Genomic DNA, 26,931 nt, shown 5'->3' with positions numbered 1-26,931 from the left:
AAGTGGGCTGTTGTAGTGATCTAAACTAGTGATTTGACACTGCCTGAGACAACTATGGTTGAGAAGAAGGAATGGAACATGAGGGAAGATTTTCAGTTGGAAACTGAAGAACACTGCTGGCTCACAGGTTGTCTTCAGAAATGTGTTAAGATACTGTTGGCTCTTCTGTTCTGATCAGAGGCAGCAGGCATTATGTATCCTTGCTGTGATTAGCAATTAAGATCAGGTTGGGGAACACTATGCAAGAGTAAAATGTTGATGAGTCTCACAGTTGCCAGTAGCAGGAGACTGCCACAAATCCAAAACTTAAGAAGTCCCTTATGAAACCTGCAGTAGGGAGAATTCAAGTTAACTATATAACATCTAGCCATATATAGTTTTCTCATTAAAGATATCCCATCAATTCTCGGTGTTCTGCCTGTCCTTGATTGACCATATTATCTGAATGTTTTCTTTTATCTATCAGACTATTGGTAAACTTTCCTTCACTTGAGGATTGATCCCCTTTCCGATATCCTTCTCTTCAGAACAGACCAATACTAAATGCTTATTAAATACGTCCATCTCCTTTGATCATTCTGTGTATCCCAATAATCCTTACTTCTTACAGTTTCTATTTTCCTGTTAACGAAGTACTTGGATGACTACAGTTGTGAAGGACTTTAATGTGCCTTTAATGGCTTTCTAATTTGTTTTGCTCGCTGTTTCTGTCTTTCTTAAATGGATCAGATGAGCTGCATTTAGCCCCCTCTAGATTTCCTGTCTTCATGGACTTCTCTGGGATGGAAACAAGGGCTCACATGAGCCAACATCCCATCCCATCCACCCCACAACTAATGGTGGTCCAGTTACGTACAGCAAGGCCTTAGAGGTAGGTGGGCTTCAGCTGGTCTTTGGCTGGAGCCCACCCACTGAACATGCATCCTTAATTCTCTCAAGATACAAAATTAGAAGTTGAACCATGCTTCTTTCAAGATGGTAAAACCTTCATAATATATTTTTTTAATGTTCAATTACTAGGCCAATTAAGGACATTGATTTTCCTCCTCTGCTCTTCATGTACTGATCTCATCCCTGCATCTGGCTTCCCTTCCACAGGGCGTTCTCATAATCTGCACCCTATGATCCACACATGCCATCCAGATCATAAATCAAATCAAAAGAAGGGCAGATCTTTCAGCATGTTAAGTGTGGAAAGATGCTGTTGTATGACACAACACCAAAACCCTTATGAGCCCTCAAAAGGATTTCACTGCAGAATGCCATGTAGCACACATTTCTGGGCAACTTTCTCTCATCTGTTTCAGATGTTCATTATCATTCATATTTTGCCTCATTTTCATGGTATCATCTTGGGAGGTTATACTGGCAGAGTATGCAAATTATTATAGTTGCTGTCAGTATGTTGAAAAGTCTGATGTTTTTAAGAGCCATTGACTCACATTCAGTACACATCATCATGTGTGATGGCACTGTAGATGGGTCCTGGGTAAAAACACAGAATGACTGTAAATGAGAGAACTAAAAATAAAAACATGCTCTTCTGTGAGACTCTACATCTACAATGAATTTACTTTATATGACTGATTTATATGATTTCCCTCAAATAATGTAATCTAAAATTTTTATTTGGACACACCATCATTAACAGGCATCACCAACTGATTGAAGTCAGTTCTAACATTTATTAACAATTCACATGTTGATATGTGAAAAAATGTTATTAACATTACTGTGGAGCATCAGCTTCATGAGAAAGTAGAGAACAGTTTTATTTTGATTATGCACATCAATCAAAAAGCTTCGTTGTTTTTTTTTTTGTTGCCACATTATTGGGCATGTAAAGCACAAGGATATTCCTCATCAGAAAAAGATTCCTCCAAATGAAAGGAATGCCACTTGAATTTATTTAGAATCCTTACTAGGAACTGACCATTTTCCTGCTGGTAGCTGGGCAACTTCTTTAGAGTAAACAACAGAGATTCAGTTCTGCAGGATTATTGTTTGCAAGAGTTTCCTTTGTGTAGGCTAGAATTGGCAACTTCATTTAAGCTCTGTCAGCAAATGGAAAGAGTCAGCTGTGGAATTTATTGCTCATTCGTCCGCTGTACATCATTGGAAGCTGGTACATCCCGCAAGAGGTTGGATTCTTGAATTTCAAGAAAGTAAGGACAGACAGCTGCCAAAGATCTCCTTGATGCCACACTTGCAATCATCTGCTTATTGGAGTATTAGTACTGAGCACAGTCTTGGCATAATGGAAGGAACCATAATGCAAAAATGTTCATCAAATTCTTTTTAATTGTGCTATGTATAACGATATGAATACCAAGAAGTTGCTGCTGAGAACCTAATAACATGCTGAATATTTCCAATCTTAGCTAAAGCAATGGAAACATCCCACATCTCATGTTGTTCTCTGATGTGGTAACAATGTGATGTTGGTGTGGTTGCACTGAAAACCTAATTATATTGGCAAGTTAATTTCAGATTGGAATTCTGTGTATTTTTTTGGCAATAGCATGTAACTTGAAGTTAAGTAGATTAATGAATCTTGGCCTTGGGAAGATCCTGAACCTACTTGCAAATGCAGAAATTGTGTTGTGTGATATGACTCACGAAAGGCAAAGTATAAATATGTCCTCTGGCAATGGCAGTGTCAATTGGAAAGTTTTCAGAAATATTGACTGGGCATTTTTGGCTGGAAGAGAGATTTCCTGTATTTTTCAATTCAAATGAAAATCAGATTAATATTCAGAATTCAACTGGGTGCCAAAGTCCAAAGGGAAATTGTGACTGAGAAGAGTGAGCTTCAACCCTAACTGTTAAGTGCTTTCAGTAGGAGACTAAGGCCCAATCACCTCAAAAGTAATGTTATTTTTAGGACAGGTACTTTTATACATTTTTAAAAATCACTTGTACAAACAAAACACAACTTAAAAATAGTTTAATGTTTGAAGTCAAATTCTTCATCAATTTAGCCTTTGTGGCTAAGAAACTCCAGTAAATCTGGTAGCTGTTATCAACCAGACTTTGACTCAACAATTTACAAACCAGTTTACAAGTTTAGTAGATGAAGGAAAAAAATGAAATTTATTTACCCATTGATAAAATGCAAGATCGCTTCACTCACTAGATGCAGGCAGTTCTGAGGTGTGAGCCATTCAACCCCTTGAGCACTCCTCCATTATGTGATTTATTGGTTAATCAGAAAATCCTTTCCACCTTTTTTGATTACTTTAATAATAAAAATTCATAGGACCACAATTTAAACGAACTACATGAACTAAAAATAATCCAAATGTTCAACAGCCATTCTGCAAGGTTGTGTTTCATAACTTCTTACAAACTAGCTTTACTTTACTCATTTCCCCCCTCAAGTTGTAGCACTCCATGCACTAATGTCCTAACCCAGCATTACCATTAAATGTACTGGAAAGAGTAAGAAAATATTGTTAGGTAAGTTGATCACTAACTTGCAGAGGCTGAAACCCACTCTTTAATATTTTATAGCTCTTCGAATCATAAACCGTATTACTGAACATCAGACCACTTTTCCCAGCTTTCACTGCCTTCATCTTTGAGTGAAAAATACCAAGAAAAAAATTTCCTGGGAAACCAATTTTGAAGATGTAAGACATCTCAGACATCAATGGGCTTCTCAAGTAGGACTAATAACATTTAAGGTGTTCATGTATCCTGAATACTAAAGATTAAAGATTATAGATTAGCTTTATTTGTCATCACATACAGTACATCAAAACATTGAAACATACAGTGAAACGCATCGTTTTGCATCAATGACTGACACAGTCTACAGTAATGCTGGGGGCAGCCTGCAAGAATATTCACTTTTCCAGCACCAACATAGCATGCCCACAACTCACTTATCCTAAGCAGAACTGTACATCCTAGGAATGTGGGAGGAAACTGGAGCACCCAGAGGAAAGCCACATGATCACCAGGAGAACATTCAACTCCTTGCAGACATTGGTGGGAATTTAACTCCGCGATTGCTAGCGCTGTAAAGTGTGTTAATTGCTAGGCTAGCGTGCCACCCTTACATGGCAGAAATTCCTGAAAATGTCATTGCTCAAACAAGTGCAAACATTTTATACCACGAAATCTGCCTCCCGCATCCTTCATGTATATACATCTTATAATCAGAGATCTTGAGATGAAAATCCAGATGATTGAAGCATTTGCAAGTTTTGGTAACATTTTCTTCTACAGTAGATAAGAATGATGACCCACAACATTTATTCCATGGCCTTAATTTTAGCTGACTTTCTATGGCCAGCTTTATCAAATGTTCTTCAACTGTGTCTATTGACTCATCTGACTATTACCCAAGTTACTTCCTCAAGAAAATTAAGTCTACAGATGCTGGAAATCCAAAACAACGCAAACAAAATGCTGGAGGAACTGAGCAGATTAGATAGTATCTATGGAAAAGAGCAAACTTTTGGACTACAGTAGTGCCGGGGGCAGCCAGCAAGTACGTTCACTTTCCCAGCACCAACGTAACAATGTTTTAGTCTGAGACCTTTGTTTAGGACTGAGAAGAAAGTGGGAAGATGCTAGAGCAAAAAGGTGGGGAAAGGGGAAAAGGCTGTCTGGAAGGCGATGGGTGAAACCAGGTGGGTGGGAAAGATCAAGGGCTGGAGAATATAAAATCTGATAGGAGAGGAGAGTGGACAATAGGAGAAAGAGGAGGAGGACGGGACATAGAAAGAAGTAATAAACAGGTGAAAAGAAGAGAAAGATCAGAGTGGGGACTGGGCGGGGGATGGGGGGTGGGCACACGGGGAGGAGTTTGTTCACCGGAACGAGAAATCGATATTCATGCTATCAGGTTGGAGGCTACCCAGACAAAATATAATGGGTTGCTCCTCCATCTTGTCTCACGAGGAGGCCATGGAATGACATGTTGGAAAGAAAAGAAGGAAATGGGAATTGGAATTAAAATGTCGCCCACCAAGAAGTCCCACTTGTGGCAGATTGGTGTGCAGGTGCTAATTTGGTGCACGATCAAGTTTAGACAATACTTCTTCCTACAATGGATAAGAATGTTGAACTTGATGAAAGAATTCCTAGAATTCAGTTGTTATCTTAAACTGGTCTGCTGTGCCTTAAATTTAATCAAGTTTAATCAAGTTTGAGGTGCTCACTGGCTCTCAGTCTTGGCTTTCCTGTGGTGTAAGTCTGGCTAGCTGCATTGTTTTGGTTGCTTTCTTTACAGGTCTACTCAAATGAAAACAATGCCTTAAAATAATTAATTGCTCCTCTTTACAGGAAAGGGCAGAATTTGCTATTTGAATGAGGGATACATGTTCAGCCACTGAGTTGGGTTGTTTGTAGCTTGACCCTCAATAATTTCTTGATAAAGGAGCAGATTTGACAGCTGCTCTTTTAATGCTGGATAGATAACAGGCCAGATGGTCCTCAAGCCAGGCCACTCCTTATGCTTGCCACCTGCACTATTTCTCAGCTGACCTACTTTCTGTGGCCCCTGTTTGCATTTCCACGCTGCACTACTACGGCTGCTCAGCGAAGCAGACTGATCTGATAAGCCTCAGCTGGCAGATTCTCATGTCCTGCTCCTGAACTCTTCAAATGACCTTCTGACAGCCCGTTGCTGACAGAGATATTGAACGGTCAAATAAGCTCCTCGGGCTTCCAGCCGGGTACAAGTATAAATTTTAACAGATGCTTCGATGACAAGCTCTGTCATCTTAATCTGGGATAATACCTGGGCATGTCTAGCCCGATGATATTTATACCCCCATCATCCGTTTCTCCTGATTGATTAGTCCTCATCCAATCAGGTTTCTGCTGTCCCGTCTTGTTTACAATCAAATTCCAGTTCTTACTTAGAGTGAGACATTCAACTTTGTTAAAATTCTTTTCCTCTACTTTTATTTCAATGGTTTCCTTCACCAAGTGGTCCCAAAAGCTATTGGCATGGGGAAAACGTTCAAATTCCTTACAATGATGGGGACTTTACCCTGGTTGCTGGTACTGTAAAGCATTGTGCTAAGCACTACACTACAGTGCCACCCACAGTATGGAATGGGCCAAACGCAGGCAGATGGGACTCCCCTAGATAGGCATTTTGGTCAGCATGGATGTGTTATGCCAAAAGGCTATGCTATATTACTCTAAGCTGGAGTGAACACTCATCTCAGTATGAATGAGTTCCTCACCTCAGCAGATCCGTAAGTAGGCTTCATTGACATTTAGTTTATCCCTGACTTCTACCATGCAATGCATAGGTGCAGAAATCATCAAAGAGCTGTGTAGAGCACCTCTATTAAACCCCTAGTACAAGGTGTTCAGGGTCACAGGCAGCTATGGAGGCCAAACCTTTATGTACAAACTTGTATATTTCAGGGAGAAATTGATAGATTCTTGATTGGTCAGGACATAAAGGAATATGAAGAGAAGGCAGGAGATTGAGGCTGAGAGGAAAATTGGATCAGCCGCAGTAAATAACCTGATTCTGCTCCTATATCTTCTGTTGTTATGGTTATTATGGTTCTTACTGAATTTGGCTGTATGGTATATTGCTGTTCAACGTGCCAGTCTATGGCATTGTGGCATCTAGAGACTCGCAGAGAACCACCATCATCATACTTGATTATCCCACGCAATTATGCGCTAGCACAAATCTCATAGACAAGACAAAGCAAAGTTTAATTGCAGTTATTTTCATGATAAATGAAGTCTTCCTGTATCAGCGCTGGAAAGTTCGATGATCCAGCTATCAGAGGGAGTGGGAAGACGATGAAAAATGAGGCAACCTTTCAGCTGTGAACATTGATCTGAGTCTCAGAGGATTTTTCTTGGACAAATTGAGAGACCATTAGTGTAACTTAAAATCTGAGAGAGATCTGTCAGGACTTTGATGGCAATGGTAGCAGCATATGAAATGCATTCAAATAGCTTATACCAGAATCTCTGCTGGGGAAACTAATCAATGATGCTTTCAAACGGCAACAGCTTTAATCAGATTCATGGGGCAAAGCAGAGAATGGGGCTTAAGAAAGCCGTTTCTGACTTTCTCTGTGAGAAGGTTCATTATTTATATTGCGACAGAGATGCAGAAAATAAAAAGTCCACAACTACAGGAACAGTGAAGCTGTATTAAAAGGTTGGAAAATATATCAGGCTGAAAAGATGGACCTCTGAACACTCTCATTAATGTGCATGTCATCTCTGGTGCAGCTTAAAATAAACAAAAATTTAAATGTTCCACTATACTTGTTATAAGCATAATAATGGTTACACATGCTGCTTACACTATGGAAAAGTCTTTATTATGTCACTGAAACCATTAACTTTCTCCTGTCTGCTTGTTCACATTCCATATAGAAAAATATTTTAAATTTCCAGATAGCAAATCTGAAGAGGTGCACTAAACTGAGAAATCCTGTGAAGATTGCTAGTGAATGCAGGATTAATGTTCCAAGCCAAAAGAACAAATTTGCCTCTTGCAGTTGCTGTTCTGAAAGCCTCATAATTTGGTGTAGCAGAGAGAAGGGTTACTATATCATGTGTTTGACAAACCTCTACCCTATTCCTAGCAGTTAATTTTCATTGCTAGGAGAGATGTTTGGCAGTAACTCACATGTGCATCATTCACAGGGTGCTTAGTCTTATAGAGACATGACTCAACTTTTAGTGGCTGTTATCTACAATGCCATGCAGCCCCTTGGTGATCCAGAAAATGAGGCATTGCCTTTACAACATCATTGGGCCATTCTTTCACAGAAAGCGACCTATGGATGCTGTATTTAATCACACATCCCTTCTCACCCAAGGTTGCTGGCTACTTTACATAAATTGTGCTCAGTACATGGCCTCACTATTACCTTGATGGCAAATCAAAGTACACTATTTAAATAGTTCCATAAAGTGTACTCAGTGGCCACTTCATTAAGTCTACCTGTACACCTGCTCGTTAATGTAAACATCTAATCGGCTAATCATGTGGCAGCAACTCAATGCATAAACACTTGCAGACACAGAGAAGAGGTTCATTTGTTGTTAGGACCAAACATCAGAGTGGGGAAGAAATGAGATCTTAGTGACATTGACTTTGGAATGATTGTTGGTGCTAGACAAGGGATGGTTTGAGTATCTCATAAACTATTGATCGCCTGCAATTTTCATGCACAACAGTTTCTAAAGTTTACAGAGAATGGTGCAAAAAACTAAAAAGATCCAGTGAACAACATTTTTGTTGGCAAAAATGCCTTGTTAATGAGAAAGGCTGGCGGAGATGGCCAGCCAAGTTCAAGTTGCAACTCAAATAACTATGCATTAAACCTGTGGTGTGTGTGAGCATCTCTGACTATGCAACACGTTGAACCTTGAAATGCGTTGGCTACAGAAGCAGAAGGTCACTAACATGCACTCAGTGGCCACTTTAATAAAGTGTATAATGAATAAATCAATCTACTTTCAAAAAGGATGTTATCTTCTGATAATAGAACCCCATGTGACATTGTGATATTTTCTTAATTCTCTTTTAGGGTGGAAATTAAACCCAGTTGTGGGTGCAGTGTACAGCCCTGAATTCTATGCAGGTAAGATAACCCAAATACATTCTTGATCCAAAGTTTTGGTTCATTATCTTGTACAACCTACCAATGTCACAGTTTATCACTTATGCTGCTGGTGCCAATTCAAATTTATTCTGGCAGATAAAGGCAGTAACAATTTCACAGGTGAGTTGTATATATTTCTTCCTAAAGTACCGGTACAAATTCTTTGCTCCCTGCTACTTACATAAGGAGATGTGTGCTAACTTAATAAGACAAAGAATGGTATCTAAAATGATTCCAGTGCTTTAATTGGTTCTCCTGCTAGTAGGAGCACCTAGAAAAACTACAATTTTTTATAACTATCATTTGCTAATGGACATTGATGTAGACATCAAGAATATCCACTTGCTGCTTAACGAAAGGGCAGTATTGGTACAGAGAGGCTCTATTTTTTTTGAGATGTCTGTATAAACTGCTTTACATCTTGTAAGTTTTGTTGGTCAGCTTATAATGTCAGCGTATCATTTATAATTTTATACCTCAATCTTCAATGCAGTCAGTGACCTATTTTCCCTGTTGCTAATACACTACAATGTTTGAAGTTTTAACAAGGACTTAACTGTGGTTTCAACTCTGCTAATATTGTGGCAGAATGAAGAAAGTAATTATGTAGTTGCTTATTTTTCAGGTGCATATTCTTTTACATTGGAATTAATTTCACTTGCATAAATTAATGATGTTCTTGTATCACTAACATGATATGAAATGTTTGACAACTTGAATTTCAAATGGACAAATACTATTATCATTGTGGAATCAGACTTGCATAAATTTTAGATTATATCTTTAAGTCTCATTGTTTATTTATAACCTATAATAGAATGTTAAATGCCATCTTTGTGTTGTATTTATATTTGCTGTTCATTGAGATTTACTTTCTTTCTACTATAGCAATAGGAAACTTTGTTTTTCCTTACTTTGGTGTTTCTAATACTTAGTACTGAAGTCTACAGGTGACAATTTGCAGAGTTGCAATCCCTGCTTTTATTGTCAAAAAGAGGCACTTTTGGAGTAGATACCTGTTTTGCACCTAGTCTGATTTTGCTGACATTGAAACCCAATAACTGGGGTAGAGTTTTGGTTATTTCTGATCACTTAGATCTGTGCTGCATCTGCTACATATGACTTTAATATTGTTTGTTTGAAGGTCGGATAAGGAATTTGATTGCAGATTCCTAAGCATTTGCATGTTTTGCAGTTAGTTCTATTTGGCAATAACCCAGTTCCTGAAGTTGCAAGAAATGTTTTTTTTTGCAAGTTATATCTGCATACTTTGGAGCCATTGCTGAATGTAATGGAAAACAAATAGATTTCACATGAGAGATTGACAGTGATATCAATTGGAATGTGTTTGGCCTCCTTGGGTTGTTTTATTGGTGGTTTCCAACTTGGACTTCAATATTTAAACCCAATGTTAAATTGACCTGTGCAGCAGTAAAGCTAGTTGTAGATAGAGTAGTGCCTATAACTGGGTATATTTGCACTGCTGTATGAGGTTGGCTAGTGGTCACGACTTGTAAGGCAGATTTCATACCACTGTATAAATGGAAACCTTGCCACCATACTGTAATGCTTATTTAGCTTAGAGTCAACCCCACTGCGTAAATTAATACAGGTATAATGGGTCTAAACATGCTGATTGTTCTCCAAACTGATGTAAAATTAGAGACTTGGAAATGATCTGAGAAGACCAATTTCAGTATTATCAGGAACAATTGAGAATCTTAGAAGCTGGTACAGGGTCCTTGGGAATTTTATTGGCACTCTGCCAATTCACTGAAACTACACATGGCCATTCTTTATTGAGGTGAATAGCATTGTTTTGCACTTACCCTAGTGCAAACACTATCATAATATATGGCTAAAGACTATTTTCTAAACACAAAGCAAATATAGAAATTGAAGGTGCAAAGGGACTTGGGAGTCCTAGTGCAGGAATATCTGAAGGTTAATTTCAGATTGAGCCAATAGTAAGGAAGGCAAATGCAATGTTAGCATTCATTTCCAGAGGATTGGAATATAAGCAAGACTCAAATACTGAGGCTTTGGCCATGCCATGTTTGGGGCATTGTGATAATATTTGAGTGCCATATCTAAGAAAGGATGTGGTAACATTGGAGAAGGTCAAGAAGACGTTTTCGAGTATGATCTCAGTAATGGAAGGATAACATCTGAGGAGCGGTTGATGGCTCTGGGCATGTACTCACCGGAGATTAGAAGACTGAGGGGGCATCTCATTGAAACCACCTACTGAATATTAAAATGCATTGTTAGAGTGGATGTGGAGAGGAAGTTTCCAATGATTAGGAGAATCTAGGGCCAGAGGGCACAGCCTCAGAATTGAAGGATGTCCCTTTAGAACAGAATAAGGAATAATTTATTTAGCCAGAGCAGGGTGAATCTTTTGAGTTCATTGCCACAAATGGTTGTGCTGTGTAGGCCAAGTCATTGTGTATATTTAAAGTGGATGTTGATAAGTTCTTGATTAGTAAGAATGTTAAAGGTTACAGGGAGAAGGCAGGAGAATGGGGTTGAGAGGGAAAATAAATAAGCCATGATTGAATGATGGAGCAGACTCAATGGGCTGTATGGCCTAATTCTGCTCCTATATCTTACGGTCTTCAAGATCTTTCTTTGTATTATGTTTCAATAATTTAATAAATGAACAGTGATCTGACAACAATTGACTGGAGATACACTTTATCTCTAACAAAAAATCACCTAATTTCTTTCTGATCAAAAGTGTACCCAAAATAACTACCCTAAAGGTGCAGAAATTGCTGGAGCTGCTGATGGGATAATAAGGTTGTGGAGTGAAGATTAAGTAATTATGGCAAGGATTTGCTTTTCCCTACCCTTCAAAGCTTTGCTTTTTGGAGTAAACAGAGAGAAATCTGAAATGAATTTAGAGGGTCCTAGAGCAATACAGCATTGAAGCAGGCCATTCAGCCTGGATCCATGACGGCCCCATTGTCCGCCTAGTTAGTTCTAATTTCCTATGTTCAGCTCGTAGTCCTCCAGGCCCTTCCCCTCCATGTATGTACCTATCCAAGTGCTTAGAAACATAGAGAACCTACAGCACGATACAGGTCCTTCGGCCCACAATGCTGTGCCAAACATGTACTTACTTTAGAAATTACCTTGGGTTACCCATAGCCCTCTATGTTTCTAAGCTCCATGTACCTGTCCAGGAGTCTCTTAAAAGACCCTATTGTGTCCGCAATAGGTCTTGCTCCGTTGTCTTCTGTGTCTTTGTTTTGGCTGTCCAAGTGCTTGCTCACGTGCTTCTTAAATATTGTGTTGTAGCATCTTTATTAACAGGCAATGCATTACAGGGTAGAAAATTTCTTTCTTAAGACACTTCTAACCTCTTATCCCTTACCCTAACCCTGTGCCCTTCGACTTTGACACCTTTAAAAGAGAAAACCCCATATACCCCATCTATGCCCCTGAACATTTTTTATGCTTCTTTAGTTATACTATTGTACCAGCATCAGACACTTTCTCTGGGAGTTCATTTCATATTCTCACGACCCTCTTGTGTGAAAACAGCTGCTATTCAGGTCCCTTTTAAATCTTTCCCCATCCAGCCTAAGTTTATGGCCCATAGTTTTGGACTCCCCTGCCCTGAGGAAAATACTGTTAACATTCACCTTATCAAAGCTTCTTATAATTTTAAACACTCCTACACGGTTACCCCTTATTCTCCTATTGTTTTAAGCAATAAAGACCTAACCTGGTTCACCTCTCCCTACTTCTTAAGCTGTCCCATCCTGGCAACACCCTCATAAATCTTTTCTACACACTTTGCAGTTTAACCACATCTTTTCTATAGTAGGATAACCAAGACTGTATGTGCTAAACGCACTTTTCACCACTATGTCTACCTGAGATACAGCTTTTAATGAATTTTGGTCTTGCTCTCCTGGGTTCCTCTGTTCCATTAGACTCCCTAGTACCCCTCCTTTCATACTCCTACACTGGTTTTACTTTCCAATATGTATCTCCACAGAGTATCAGTATTGCAATCTATTTGCTACTCCTTGGCTAAGATCCCCCATAATTTACAAGAATCTTCTTCACTGACAACAGTTCCAAAATTTACTAATCAAACTTTGTGCATTCACATACAAATCATTTATATAAATACTGAATAACAAGCATCCCAACACCAATCCTGTGGCATACCACAAGTCACTAGTCTCCATTCTGAGAAACAACCTTCAAACACCAGCCTCTACTTCCTAGCTCTGAGCCAAAGTACCTAATCTTCCAGACCAGTCTGTCATGCAAGACCGTGTTGAATGACTTCCTTATCTATCCTTAAGTATGGTCCTTATCTATCTGTTTGGCTAACTCTTCAAAAAACACTAAATGATTCACCAAACATGACTTCCGTCACACAAATCCATTGAATGGGAGGCAACACCATCAACAAATTACCCCAAATCTCGTCAACATTATGTATGAGTATTCTCAAATTAGCCATTGAAAATTATATCTGAAATAAACAATATAATGAGTGACGAGAGAAATTAAGTCAAAGTGGAAACAGAAGGGTAGTGAAGGAAAGAGAGTGCATTTAGAAAGGAGCAAACAATAATTAGCACAACTAAGAAAAATAGAATTATAAAACTTCAAGGGATAATCTAGACAGGCAAAATTAATATGCAAGTTTCATTTCCTTTCAAGATCACAAATCACGTAATTAATAGGGTCCATACAAGATAAATTATCCATTCATAAATTATTGTGCAAGAAATTATTTTGTATTAATGAGACAAATCTAGCAATTTCATTGAAAGCAACAGGGAGTTTCAGGTTAAAGCTGCAAACTATTACTGGAAGCAGGTCTGCAGGCTCACGTTCCTTCAGCTGCAGTGTTCATCACCATTTCCAATTTTTCTGATAGTGAACTTGCATTCAGCAAAACCTATACAGCATTTGCAAAGCAGCAAGTAGTATTTGACCTATAGTAATCCCAGACAATAATCATTTCTGATAAAAGAGAATCTAACAATAAATTCTCCTCTTGATTCCTTCACTAATCAACATCTTCTGAGCATTTGTTCACTGAGCCAGCCACATAAATATTGTGGGCATGAGATGGTGGGAGGTTGAATACTCAGTGGTAAGTGACTTTCTCTCCACTTAGTATGATGTAGACAGAGCACTTGCCAATTGCCAACAATACTTGAGTGATTTCGCACTATCCAATTTGAAACAGCCTTCTTGATTAACACCCCATTCACCGCGTCGACACCTGTGGCATATTATTTCAGTATGCATCTGATCTGGAATGCACTGCGACAAGTTTCCATATTTTTCCCTACACTCTCTTCCAAGCCATTGGTCTTTACCACCTAAAGGACAAGGGCAGCAGATGCTTGGAAGTGTCACCTCCAAGTTGCAATGCCCTCAGTTTGCTAAGGATTGTCATTCCTCTGTCATTATTGGGAGAAAATCCTAGAATATTGCTAATTACAAAATGGCAGAGTACAAGCATTATATTATTACCCAACTAACTTTCCCCTCTCTCCTGGACTTGCCCATTATCTGCCAGCTTATCTACACCATCCCTTTTTATTCGGGCTTCTGCCCTCTTCCTTTCCAGTTTTGATAAATGGTCTCTTTGAAACATCGACTATTAATTTCCATCCATTACCGCTACTTGACTTTCTCAGTTCCTCCAGCGTTTTATGTGTGCTGATCCAAGATTTCCAGCATCTGCAGAATCTCTTGTGTCTCATGTTATTGCTACTGCCTGAGGTGCACCAATACATCCTCCGCAGCAATCTGTATATATTGGCATGGCCAGTGATACACACATCTCATGAATTAAAATTGAACTTACAGAGTAGAGACTCTTCCAGCTTGTTCTCCTTCCCCTCCTCCAACCTTTTTATCCTGGCTTCTTCCCCCTTCCTTTCCAGTCCTGATGAAGGGTCACTGCCCAACTGTTTATTCATTTCCATAGATGCTGCCTGACCTGCTGAGCTCCTCCAGCATTTTGTGTCATGTTGCCCTTGATTTCCAGCATCTGCAGGATCATTTGTGTTTATTTTTTTCTCCATATTTGTTAGACTAACAGTGAAATGATACAAGCAATGACAGACATTGTGAATGTGCTATTACGTTTTGAGCCAAATTATTTTTCCTTTTTCTCTTACCATTGCCTCATTCCCATGGACGCTGTTTTTGTCGATTATCAATTAATCAACATGTTACATACTTTAAGTAATTTCCCAACCCCATGTTATGAACATTTAGTACCTACAGTACTATTGCTTGCCGATCTTTCTATATCCTTATTGTCACAGAGCATCTCATCAAATTCATTTCTGCCAACAAAATGTTTAAATTATTCCTAAACGTGTTCAGATCTTTTTCTTCCCAATAACTTTAACTCTGTTTTGCTCATAGCAATTATTAAAATTCTGGTAAAGAAAATAATTTGATCTACATGGTTCACTGAAAATCAAACTGCTTTTTCATCTTCGATTTATGAAATTGTTGGTTTTTGGGGTACTTAAGGTAGCCAACTATAAGAATAAAATAATTATACTTAGTCCCTGATATTTTTTTTGAAACTACGCAGTGCTACTTAAATATAAAAACAAACAGTTGTTTTTCTTTGTTTTCCTGTTAGCTGTTTGCATCGGTGCACATTTTTCTTTTATAATGAGTGTATTAATTTTTTTCTCTCGTCAGTGTTCTTGCTCAGTAATTTGATAACTACCTACATTGATGATAAAACTGATGTTCATCAAGCTCTAAGTAGTTTCTATCTAATTGGCAACAGCGTGTGACACATTCAAGAACTGTTGTAAATAATTTCACTGTGTTATGACTGTGTTTGTGGAAGTTAAATGCTGAGATTTAAGTGCTGGTAGTCAAATTGGATAGAGGAGTGAATTAATCCTGAACAAAACATTGTACGTGTAAGTTGAAGCCAAGAATAATATTACAAGTGTGCAAGAAAATTCAAATGTTTGTAGAACAACATTTCTAGTTCAGCCTGTGTTTTTCATCTTTCACAATCATGATTTTAAATTGTTGGAGCACTGTAAAGTTGGATAGTCTGACTTGCTTCCCTTTTGCAGTTTCTTTTCTGAAGTTGTGCCACTGAGGCTGCTTTCCTGCACTAAGACCAAGTGACATGGCAGAACCGATGAGTTTCAACATTGTATCACAATAAAGTGAGCCCTCCCATAAATAATTTAAGATGTCTGCGCTCACGTTCATACACCTCACAGCAAGAGCTAACGGGGAGTCGGGAACAAAAATTCTACTTAGATATTCTCCAGCCTGCCTGTTAGTAGTAAAGTCCCCAAGTTGGCACTGTTATTGAGATCAGTTTACTCAGCACAGATCAGAAATGATATTTGAGAGTGTTCTTATCATCATGTTCAAAGTTAAAAGGGTTAAGTACTCTTGTGGAACACATAGCGTACTTTGCATGCTCCATATCCTGGGAGTATTCATGATGTCTCTCGCTCTTCATCGTACTGCTGATGACCAGTATTATTTAGTGCAACACAGAACAGGGTTACCTACTGGGTCAGTGAAGAATCATTTAAATGTAATCCTAAATTAGCATTCATTATTAGTTACCTGTGTAAAAAAAATCTGCATAAATGTAAAGTAGTAGTATGTTCTTATGATTTGCAAAAGAGCTTTTCAACTCAACTGTTTAAACAATGAAAAGTTTACCAGCTTACAAAAGGAAAAAATGGTACATCTGAGAAAAAACTGTTGATTTAAGACATCTTTAATCTTCATAAATAAGTTAAAAAAAAAACAGAAGGTTATACAAAGCTGTCAGGGTGGCACTGATGAATGGTGATTTCAACAGTTCTCAATTGCCGGTGAAGACACACGCTGCAAGGCTTAACCACATTGTTCATCATATCTGCCAGCTCATTTTTGTGATTAAATATTCAGTCATAGCAGGCTGTATAGCTGTAAAGCTTAACAAGAATCCTGTGATGCACTACTTGAATATACATAACTCACTTTCTAGGATACTGAACTTCCCATGTGACAGAGCAGAGAGCAGAGAAGGGAGAGAGAAAATTGGAAGTGGGTGAAATGATTCATTGGCACATCATTAGTAGACGAATGGAGTAATGTAATACATAAGGTGTAGCATGCATTGGTAACCTCAGTGACTATTAACTCAGGCAAAAAAAAAGACAAAATTAGCAAAGAAACTTATTAAATAAGATTAAAATTTCCGTTCCTGGTAATAGTGATAATTCTGAATATTTTTTCATCAGTTTACCTTTAATACAATATCCGAATTTCCAAATTAAAATTAATAATAAAAAATGGATTATTCTCATATAGCTAAAAAGGTTTATTCTATTATTTCAAGAATAATGACAATTTTTCTTGAAGTTGTCAGTACAAAAAGATGTGTTCTTTTTGATAAAATGCCACAGAAAAACAATAATTTTTTTTGTTATTTCTTCCGTAACATTTTTGAAACTCCAACATAATGCTTTGTGTGACTGAGCATACGGATTAATCCCACAAATTTCTCAATCAGCGTGGTTCAGTGGAGCATGAACCCATTCCCATGAGGGAAATTATTGGAAAGATTGTCCTTCAGTATCAAATCAGATTGGGTTTGTGAAATGACGAGTACATGAGCCAATCTTTTGAGTTTGGAAATTGATATCCTGTTTGTATTAAAGTGAAAATTGAAAGTCAGGATCTCTCAATGACTAGTCATTGCAGGCAGACATGCCACAGACAAGTATTATTTATTGTCCAATGCAAGTTGCTGCCAAGCTAACATCTTTATTGTAATCAGCATTGTAATACTCTCCCAGAGTGTAACGTAAAGAAATTAGATTCAAGTGAACTACTGCGTTAACAGATTTTGTTTCCAAGGTTATTGTGCTATCTCAGCAGTCACGTTGCTGAAGAAATGGACAACAAATTATTTATCTGATGGTAACATTCCAAGAAAATGTTAGAGATATTTAGATTGGATCATGTTGTGATAGTGCCTCTGTCTGGAATTCCCGGATGCAGGAGACTTGTCTTGCAGGCTCTCCATATCCACAAGTCCAGTGACTGAAATCCAAGACTTTCATCAGCATTAATGGTTGAACACTGCTGGTTAGAAACGGAAGCCTCAGCCACAGTTAACACAGTCTGTTTTCAGTTTATTATCTCGGCTTTACACAGCAAAGTACTGATTTCAGGCATTTTGTATATTAAAATGAGGAGGTAAACTCACATCTGTTCTTTCTTTCCAATATTTTATGTAACTACACTGAAAGTTCAAAAATCTAGTTACATAATCTCTTTGGGGGAGTTTTACTAGAATACTAGTTGTTGCTACAAGGTCAGAATATACAAGGGTAATATGTGGTCAAATAGACATATTTAGAATCCACGTTGATGCTGTGTTGAGCACCTATTCTATGATGTAATTGTTGTGACTGATAGAAGTCACCAGAGAGACATTGAAGCTGATGTATAGGAGTATTCATTCAACAGAACAAACAGTCTTTCTTCTGGAGATACTCTTGGTAGAGGCTCGCAAACCCAAAGGTATATTACATTTTTATACCTTTAAGGTCGAAGGTAACAATAGCTGATACAATCTCAATAGTTACAATCACAACATTTCCTTCAATATTTTGGATTAGCAATGTTTCCCTTCAATTAGATATCTATAGTGACAGGTACCTATGAATGTTCAAATACCTTTGTCACAAAGTAATTCATACAAGTATAGTCTAAAAGCTTCTGGGGGCAGAAATCCCAGACAACCAAAATTAATGTTAAACACAAGAAATTTTGCAGATGCTGGATATCCAAAGCAACACACACAAAATGCTGGAAGAACTCAGCAAGTCAGGCAGCATTTAAGGACATGGATAAACAGTTGACGTTTCAGGCTGCGATCCTTCTTCAGGACTGGAAAGGAAACATTGACTGTTTATTCATTTCCATAAATGCTGCCTAACCCACTGAATTTCTCAAGCATTTTGTGTGTGTTGCTCAAAATTAATGTTGTCAGGGCTGTCTCTGAGTATACAAATAAGGTAAGTACTCAAAAACTATTGATTGTCTATACCTGTGACCATGTTTAGCATGCTAAATCTCAACATCCGTCAGGTGTGCCAATTTAAATTCAGTCACAATGGTGCAAATAATTTAGCGCATGTTGTCTGGTTTGATGCAAGCCAATTAACACAATACCATTGATTTAACATTTGGCTCTGGTATATGTAATCTTTTAGTCTGTGCCTTTAACTTCAATTTACTACTTGCATATTACAAAAAAACTGAAGGGAAATTTGAAACTTCCTGAACTTTTTTACATTTACAATAAGAACTGAAGCCTGTTTCTTGTTTGAGTTAATATCTGCTCTGGTCACATAACTCCAGAAAACTCCCTAACAGTAATCAGTCATCAATTGGGTATGGAGCTTAAATTCAGTGTATTTAGCATATTGTATCCTCCCAGAAAATTCCTATTTCATACTTTAACATTTTCCTTTTGCAATTCAAAAAATAACTGCATTCCATATACAAAAGTTTGTGGTAACATACCAGCATGATTTTCTAAAATAGGACAACAGCAAACCTATTTTCCTGTATGTTATTGAAAAGCAATTGTTTCAGTGTTGCTTATAATGAGAATAGCCACCAGTGAAATGCAGTAATGGACCATATGATTAAGTTGGGTTTGATCAGGGCTTATTCTACTCCTGAATAATTATAAACAGGTATAATGCTTATCTGGAATAACATGCTATTTGGATCATAAGGATAAGCATTTTCAAGTGCAAGCTTGATATCTGTAAGAAAGACTGAAGTCATTGCAGCAGAAAAATACACTTGAAATGTAAGGGTATGAGGAAAATTAAGCAGATAGTGTTAGAGTTCAGCTTCCCTAGTTTAATTAAAGGCTCAAAGGTAATTCTGTTGTTACCTTTTCACAAAACTGAAGAGAAAGAAAGCTTTGGAGAGTCCAGCCAAAACAAAGTGTAATCAAACCCATTTGTAGTAATGGCAAAGAAACATTTCGGTGTTTGTTGCTGGGACATTAGTGAGCAGATCCATCATTGGCCACAAGACGGATAACTGTCATGACCCCAGATACTGTCTTCTGCTGCAATCCAACTCCCAGTACTTCAGCCTGGTGAAGGCAGTATAGATGTGGCATCAATTTTTTTAAAAATTCAATTTTATTAGAAAGCCTTAAAACATAAAGCCCTTTTCACATGGTTTGTAACAAAATTTTCAACAGTGTTTTCAGCTATAATTATAAATGAAGAATACCTCAGGTGATGTCAAACTAATGTTTCACGTGGAATTTGATTCCATCTTCAATAGCTATAAAATAATTACATATTCCTTACCTAGTTTTTAATATTTCAGCTTGCATCTCAATCTTAGGTGCATGTCACAGTACTCTCCCTACAATGCCAAAAGGATATCAAAACCTTTTTTTGGTATTTTCCTTCCTGTGAGTATTCTTCAATGTGATTAGTTCCTTAATTTGCTCAATGACATCACTGATGGTCAACATCAGAGATCACCTCCAGCTGAATGTAGAATGAAATAAGTGTTAAAAGGTAAAATCCACAAACCAGAGTTAAGTTATTCATTTATATGTAACTATTTTTCAAATTTAGCAATGTCTCTGCATCTGTGCATGATTCTATCTGACTGATGTGTGGCAGTACAATGAAGCTTGCAAGTTGTTGTCCTTTGAGGCAGGCACGTGGATTCAGGATAATGATCATGATAATGATTCAGGTTTCAGAAGAAGCACTAAAACTAATAATAAGCACAAACAACGCAGAAGTTACTGAAGTAACAGTCTCCGTTAGCAGAGCTAAATCATTTCTTCAACATGACAACTAGCAAGTCCAGATAATAATTTCTGAATACACCTCCTCAATCCTGTTATTATCTGACACTGAACATTTTCGGTGGTTAGTTTCCAGTGGTCCATTGCAACTCTTCTGCTGCATGAGCCAACTTAAATTCCAATGTTGAGCGTCCTCTTTTTCTATTTTTTTTGTAATTTTTTTTTATTGAAGTTCATCAAACAAACATTTCCATAAGATGTATTTCAGACATTGTACATATATATCATATAATCATATATATCTCAAAATCTCCACAAAGTATTTATCTGGGGTATACACTTATAGAAAAGAGTGGAAAGAAAAAACAAGTAAACGGAAAGAACTATGTACAAGTAGGGAGTGATTTTTTTTTAACAACAGATTCATTGATTTGTGAGAATAAAATCAGGCCTATGAGGCATTATGTAGTTAAACCATTTTTCCCAGTATGAATTAAATTGTTCTAGCTTATGATTAACAGATGCTGTCATCTTCTCCATTTTGTAAATGTCCATTGTAATTTCCATCCATGTATTTAAAGTTGGGCTCTCCTGTGATAACCATTTCCTAGTAAGAGTCTTTTTCATCCAAAAAAAATCACTCATTGCATCAGGAAACCCAAAAGTCCACCAGAGGCAACTTTCAACCTGTATTGCGGGAAGGTGTAACACACACAAATGCTGGAGAAACACAGCTGGTCAGGAAGCATCTGTGGAAATTAGTTCTGACGAAGGGTCATCCCGAAATGTCGACAGTGCTTCTCCTTATAGATGCTGCCTGGCCTGCTGTGTTACACCAGCATTTTGTGTGTGTGTTGTGGAAATTAATTTTCATTTCCATAATTTAGACTTTTCGGGCTGAGACCCTTCATTCGGAATGGAAAAGAAGGGGGAGGATGCCAGAATAAGAGGGGGGAGGGGGAGGGGAAGGAAGACAAGCTTGAAGGTTAAAGGAGAGGAGGAGGTGGATAAAGTAAGAAGCTGGGAGGTGATAAATGGAAAAGACAAAGGATTGGAGAAGAATGAATCTGATAGGAGGGGAGAGTGAATCATAGGAGAAAGAGAAGGAGGAGGGCACGGGGGGTGGAGGAGGGAAGAATGAAAGGCAGGTGCCGAGAACAGGTGAGAGGAGAATGTGGGGAATTGAAGAGAAGGGAAGGGGGAGGGGAGAAATTACCAGAAGTTGGAGAAATCGAAGTTCTTGCCATCAGGTCAGAGGCTGCCTATATAGAATATGAGGTGTTGCTTCTCTAACCTGAGAGTGGCCTCACCATGGCATAACCGAAGGCCGTGGGCCAACATATTGAAATTGGATTGGGGATAGGAATCAAAATGGTTGGCCACCAGAAAATTTCACATATTGCAGATGGAGCGGAGGTGCTCAACAAAGTAGTCCCAAATCAACGTTGGGTCTCACCAGTGCAGAGGAGGCCACACTGGAAGCACCAGATACAGTAGACAGCCCCAACAGATTGCCACATGAAGTGTTTCCTTACCTGGAAGGACTTGTTGGGGCACTGGATGGAAGTGAATGGGCAGGTGTAGCACTTTTGCCATTTGTAGGGATAAGTGCCAGGACAGAAATTAGTGCAGAGGGATAAATGGGCAGGGCAGTCATGGGGGGAGGAATCCCTGTAGAAAACAGAGAGTGGGGAGAGGTAAAGATGTGTCTGGTGTTAGAGTCATTGAAGATGGCGAAGTTGAGAATGATATGCTGGATGTGGAGACTCATGGGTGGTAAGTGAGGACAAGAAGAACTCTATCCCTGTTAGGGTGACAGGAAGATGGGGTGAGTCTGGATGTCTGGGAAATAAAGAAGGTGCAGGTATGGACAACATCAATGGTGGAGGCAGGGAAAGACTGTTCTTTGAAGAAAGAGGACAACTGTGAAGAAAGAAAGGAAAGAAAGGCCTCATCCTGGGAACAGATGAGAGGGAGATGAAAGAACTGAGAAAAAGGAATTGCATTTTTATAGTAAACAGTATGGGAAGAGATATAGCCAAGATAGCCATGGGAATCGATAGGTTGATAAAATGTATCGGTAGACAGCTTGTCTCCAGTGATGAAGATAGAGAGTTCCTGAACGGAGAAAGTGATGTCAGAAATGGACCAAATGAATTTAAGGGCAGGTAAAGATGATGAAAATGACAAACTCAGCTTGGGTGCATGAAACAGCACTAATGCAGTCGTCATTGTAGCACAGAAAGAGTTGAGGAGCACTATCTATGAGGCTTGGAACTTGGACAGTTTCACTTAGCCAACGGAAAGGCAGTCGTAGCTGGGGCCCATTCGGGTGCCAATGGCTACATCTCAAATTTGGCAGGTGTGACTGTGATGGCAGAACAATTGTCATAAAGACATTACAAACTGGAAGTGGAGCTGACAAGAAGTGGCATAATATTATTAAATTAATTATATGCTTTAGACATATTTATGCACACAGCTGTTTCCTCAGCAACTTGGATAATTGTCATTCATGATCATAAATCTGATTGAGTATCTTGCAACTACAAATGTGAGGAAGTCAGTGCAAATTCCTAATCGGTTCTTCATGTTTGAATGAAACTCCCACCTGCTTCAGGCAAGAGCTGATAGCTTGGATTTTGCATGCTATGTGTAAAATAGCCAAATATTCAAAGTTATGGATCAATTTTCAAATTAAATTTTGTGTGACTTGCAACTGCTTATTGGACAAAGCTAATTGGAAAATTAATGTTATTGAACCAGGGTTGGAATATTTAATTTCATTGCTCAGCATTATATGCAGTCAACTGATTCAGTGATGAACATTACTTAACAAGAACCCTGAAGGGTCTTGCCAAAATGCTAAATAAAAATATTTTTTTTCCCTTGTGTTCATCTGCATAGGCCATCTCCATTGAATACCTCCAATAGATTTAATCATTTTAGTAGACAGCTGGCAGCTGGGAAAGCCTGTATAGTTGTAAAATTCTGGACTATCAGGATGAGACACTAGAACTGAGGAGTTCCAAACCCACCATGACTAACAAAGAATTTGAAATCTACTTGATGAAAAAAATTCCAGAATTGAAATCCTACAAGATTATTAGTGACCACAAGATTACAGGATTGTTTCAAATACCTCTGATTCTTTAATGTCCTTTAGCGAAAGACAACCATTACCCAGCCATGTGCACAAATCATTAACCAGCCATTTGAAATATTACTGTAAACTGTTCAGTTCAAAGACATGTTGGGATGAAAGTAAATGCTAGCCTGACTATGAGCCAGCAATTTTTCAGTCAATTTAACTCTTATTAGTTTTTTCTTTAAATTTTTATCGAGCCAAATTTAAGTTTTACATCTTCCATAATCGGATTTGAACTCTTTAGTCATCAAGTCTCAAGATTATTAATTGGGTAACATAAACAACATTACATGCAAAGCAACCATTACAACATCTGCATGATCAGGATAGAAAAATAATGTAAAATAACACCCAGTGCCAAATCAGCAGTCCAAAGCACTGTTATACCTTCAAACAAAATGAAAAACCAACAAACAACATAAAAACACCTTGTACACACCCTTTTTGTCAACTCAGATGAGCTGTTGCCACCCCTTGTGCTCCAGTGCAGTATTCTTCTAGTTGTTGCTGCATGAATGGGAGAAGGTTATTGGCTCTCAGTGGAAGTAGATTTAAGTCAACATTGAAAGATGTCTTTAAACAACATGATATCTAGAACCAATCGCTTCACACACAAAATGCTGGAGGAACTCAGCAGGTCAGACACCATCCATGGAAATGAATAGACAGTTGACCTTTCAGACTGAGACCCTTCTTCAGGACTGAAAAGGAAGGGTGGAGACACCAAAATTAAAAGGGGGAAGGAGGCTAGCTAGAAGGTAATAGGTGAAGCCAGATGTGTGGGAAGAAGCCAGAAGAAGGAATCTGATTGGAAGAGGAGAGTGGACCATAGGAGAAAGGGAAGGAGGAGAGGCACTGGGGGAACTAAACGGCCGGTAAGAAGAGATAAAAGGCCAGAGTGGGGAGTAGGAGAAGAGGGGATGAGGATGGAAAAAAATTACCAGAAAGAGAAATCCATATTCATGCCATCAAGTTGGAAACTACAAAAATGAATAGAAGGTTTTGCTCCTCCACCCTAAGGGTGGCCTCATCTTGGCACATGGGGTGGCATTGCTAAGAATATGTGTTAATATGTAAATGGTAGATGTAAGAACTGCTGCCACTCTGAGATTTCACCACAACAGTGGATAGCTTGAGTCCTGTGATGCACTTTGAACATTGGCATCTAGCAGGTAGCAGTCTGTTAGAGACAGCATGTTAGAAGTCTTACCCTGTCGTACCCAGCAGGTAAGTAACTATTGCTGTGATTATAATTGCAGATTGATACAATGGCATGATGGATGGAATCAGAAAATATTGAAACTTAACCTGACATGGCCAGCATCTTTTCCCTGCGGCAAAAGGCAAACTGCTGGTAAAACTCAGCAGTTCAGGCAGTATTGATGAAGGGAAATAGGCAGTCACTGTTTCAGGTCGAAACACTTCATTTGCTCCAGGTTCCAGCAGCTGCAGTCTCTCACATCTCCAGCTTTTTCCTGTAGGCTACTTCATTAAAATGCCCATCTGAGCACTCTGCAGAAGAGCCTTTCCCTCTGAGGTGCTGCCTCCTCGTATTACCTTTCTTTCTGATCTGGCTGGGAACACTCTTGTCCAGAACACATCACGTGAAGATCTTGCCACTTCTTGGTATCAAAGCATGCTTCAATTGTCCCTGTACCAAAAAAGATCAAGGTAACATGCCTGAACGATTGTCATCCTGTTACACTCACCTCAATAATAAGCAAATGCTTTGAGAGGCTGGTCAAGGATTACATCTGCAACTTGCTACCACCCAAACTGGACCCCCTACAATTTGCCTACCAACACAACCAATCGACAGACAACACAATAGCCACTGATCTACATAGTGTCCTTACACATCAGGAGAAGAAGGATGCTTGTGTGAGAATGCTGTTCTTAGACTACAGTTCAGCATTTAACACCATAATTCCATTCAGGCTCAGCAAGAAGATCAGAGACCTCGGCCTTGACCCTGCATTGTGCAGCTAGATCCTGGACTTCCTGTCAGATCGCCAGCAGGTGGTAAGAGTGGGCTCCCTCACCTCCAACCCTCTGACTCTCAACACAGGAGCCCCTCAGGGGTGTGTACTAAGTTCTTTCCTTTGATCCCTGTATACCCATGACTGTGTCGCTCCCTATGGCTCCAATCTGCTAATTAAATTTGCCGACGACACTGAACTGAGTGGCCTAATCTCAAACAATAACGAGGTGGCCTACGGGGAAGAAGTCATCTCTCTAGCACGGTGGTGTCAAGAAAACAACCTCTCCCTCAATGTTGCAAAAACAAAGGAGCTGGTTGTGGATTACAAGAGGAATAGAGACATGCTAACCCCTATTGACATCTATAGATCTGGGGTTGAGAGGGTAAACAGCTTTAAATTCCTCGGCATCTACATCACCGAGGACCTCACATGGTCTGTACACACCAGCTGTGTGGTGAAAAAGGTCCAATAGTGCCTCTTTCACCTCAGATGGTTGAGGAATTTTGGTATGGGCCCCCAAATCCTAAGAACTTTCTACAGGGGCACAATTGAGGGCATCCTGACTGGCTGCATCACTGCCTGGTATGGGAACTGTACCTCCCTTAATCGTAGGATTCTGCAGAGAGTGGTGCAGACAGCCCACCACATCTGTAGTTGTGAACTTCTCATGATTCAGGACATTTACAAAGACAGGTGTGTAAAAAGGGCCCAAAGGATCATTGGGGACCTGCATCACCCCAACCACAAACCGTTCCAGCTGCTACCATCTGGGAAATGGTACCGCAGCATAAAATCTCCAGGACAGCTTCTTCCACCAGGCCATGAGACTGATTAACTCACGCTGATTTTAATGTCTTTGTATGTTACATTGACTGTTCTATTTCTTATAAATTTTGAGTGCACATTGTGCATTTAGATGGAGACGTAATGTAAAAATTTTTACTCATGTATGTGAAGGATGTAAGAAATAAAGCCAATTAAATTCAATTCAGTCCTTTTGGGGTTCAGATTAACTGACGATGTCTATGTATACTCCTCCTCTTGCCTATCTACCAGATTCTTGCCAGAATGAGGTATTCTGGATTCTTATCCAGAATAAGGATAAAAGCACAAAGATATAGAACATTACAGCAAGGAGCAGACCCTCAGCCCACCATGATGCTAAATAAAACTAATCCTATCTGCCTGAACATGGTCTGTATCCCTCTATTCACCTTCAGTTCATCTATCTGTCTCTTAGAAGTGCTATCGGACTGTATCTGCTTCCACCATTGCCTCTGGGAGTGTGTTTCAGCCACTCATCATTTTCTGTGAAAGGAAGTACCTGCCTTGCACATCTTTAAACTTCCC

The 26,931-nt window shown here is 38.9% G+C and overlaps 1 protein-coding gene across 26 annotated transcripts in view; it reads left to right on the top strand.

Annotated features, from left to right (window-relative positions):
• Positions 1-26,931, top strand: part of rbfox1 (RNA binding fox-1 homolog 1) — a 1,531,532-nt gene that overhangs the window by 1,398,178 nt on the left and 106,423 nt on the right. For all 26 annotated transcript variants that reach the window (XM_073060602.1, XM_073060601.1, XM_073060611.1 and 23 more), the window contains one exon: positions 8,538-8,591. In XM_073060602.1, coding sequence (XP_072916703.1) covers positions 8,538-8,591 — 54 coding nt within the window. The remainder of the gene's footprint in view (positions 1-8,537; positions 8,592-26,931) is intronic.

The sequence above is a fragment of the Hemitrygon akajei genome, chromosome 11 (assembly GCF_048418815.1).
Source record: "Hemitrygon akajei chromosome 11, sHemAka1.3, whole genome shotgun sequence".
NCBI classification, from domain to species: Eukaryota; Metazoa; Chordata; class Chondrichthyes; order Myliobatiformes; family Dasyatidae; genus Hemitrygon; species Hemitrygon akajei.
Note: the sequence above shows the minus strand (reverse complement) of the source record. Positions and strands in the feature narration are given on the sequence as shown.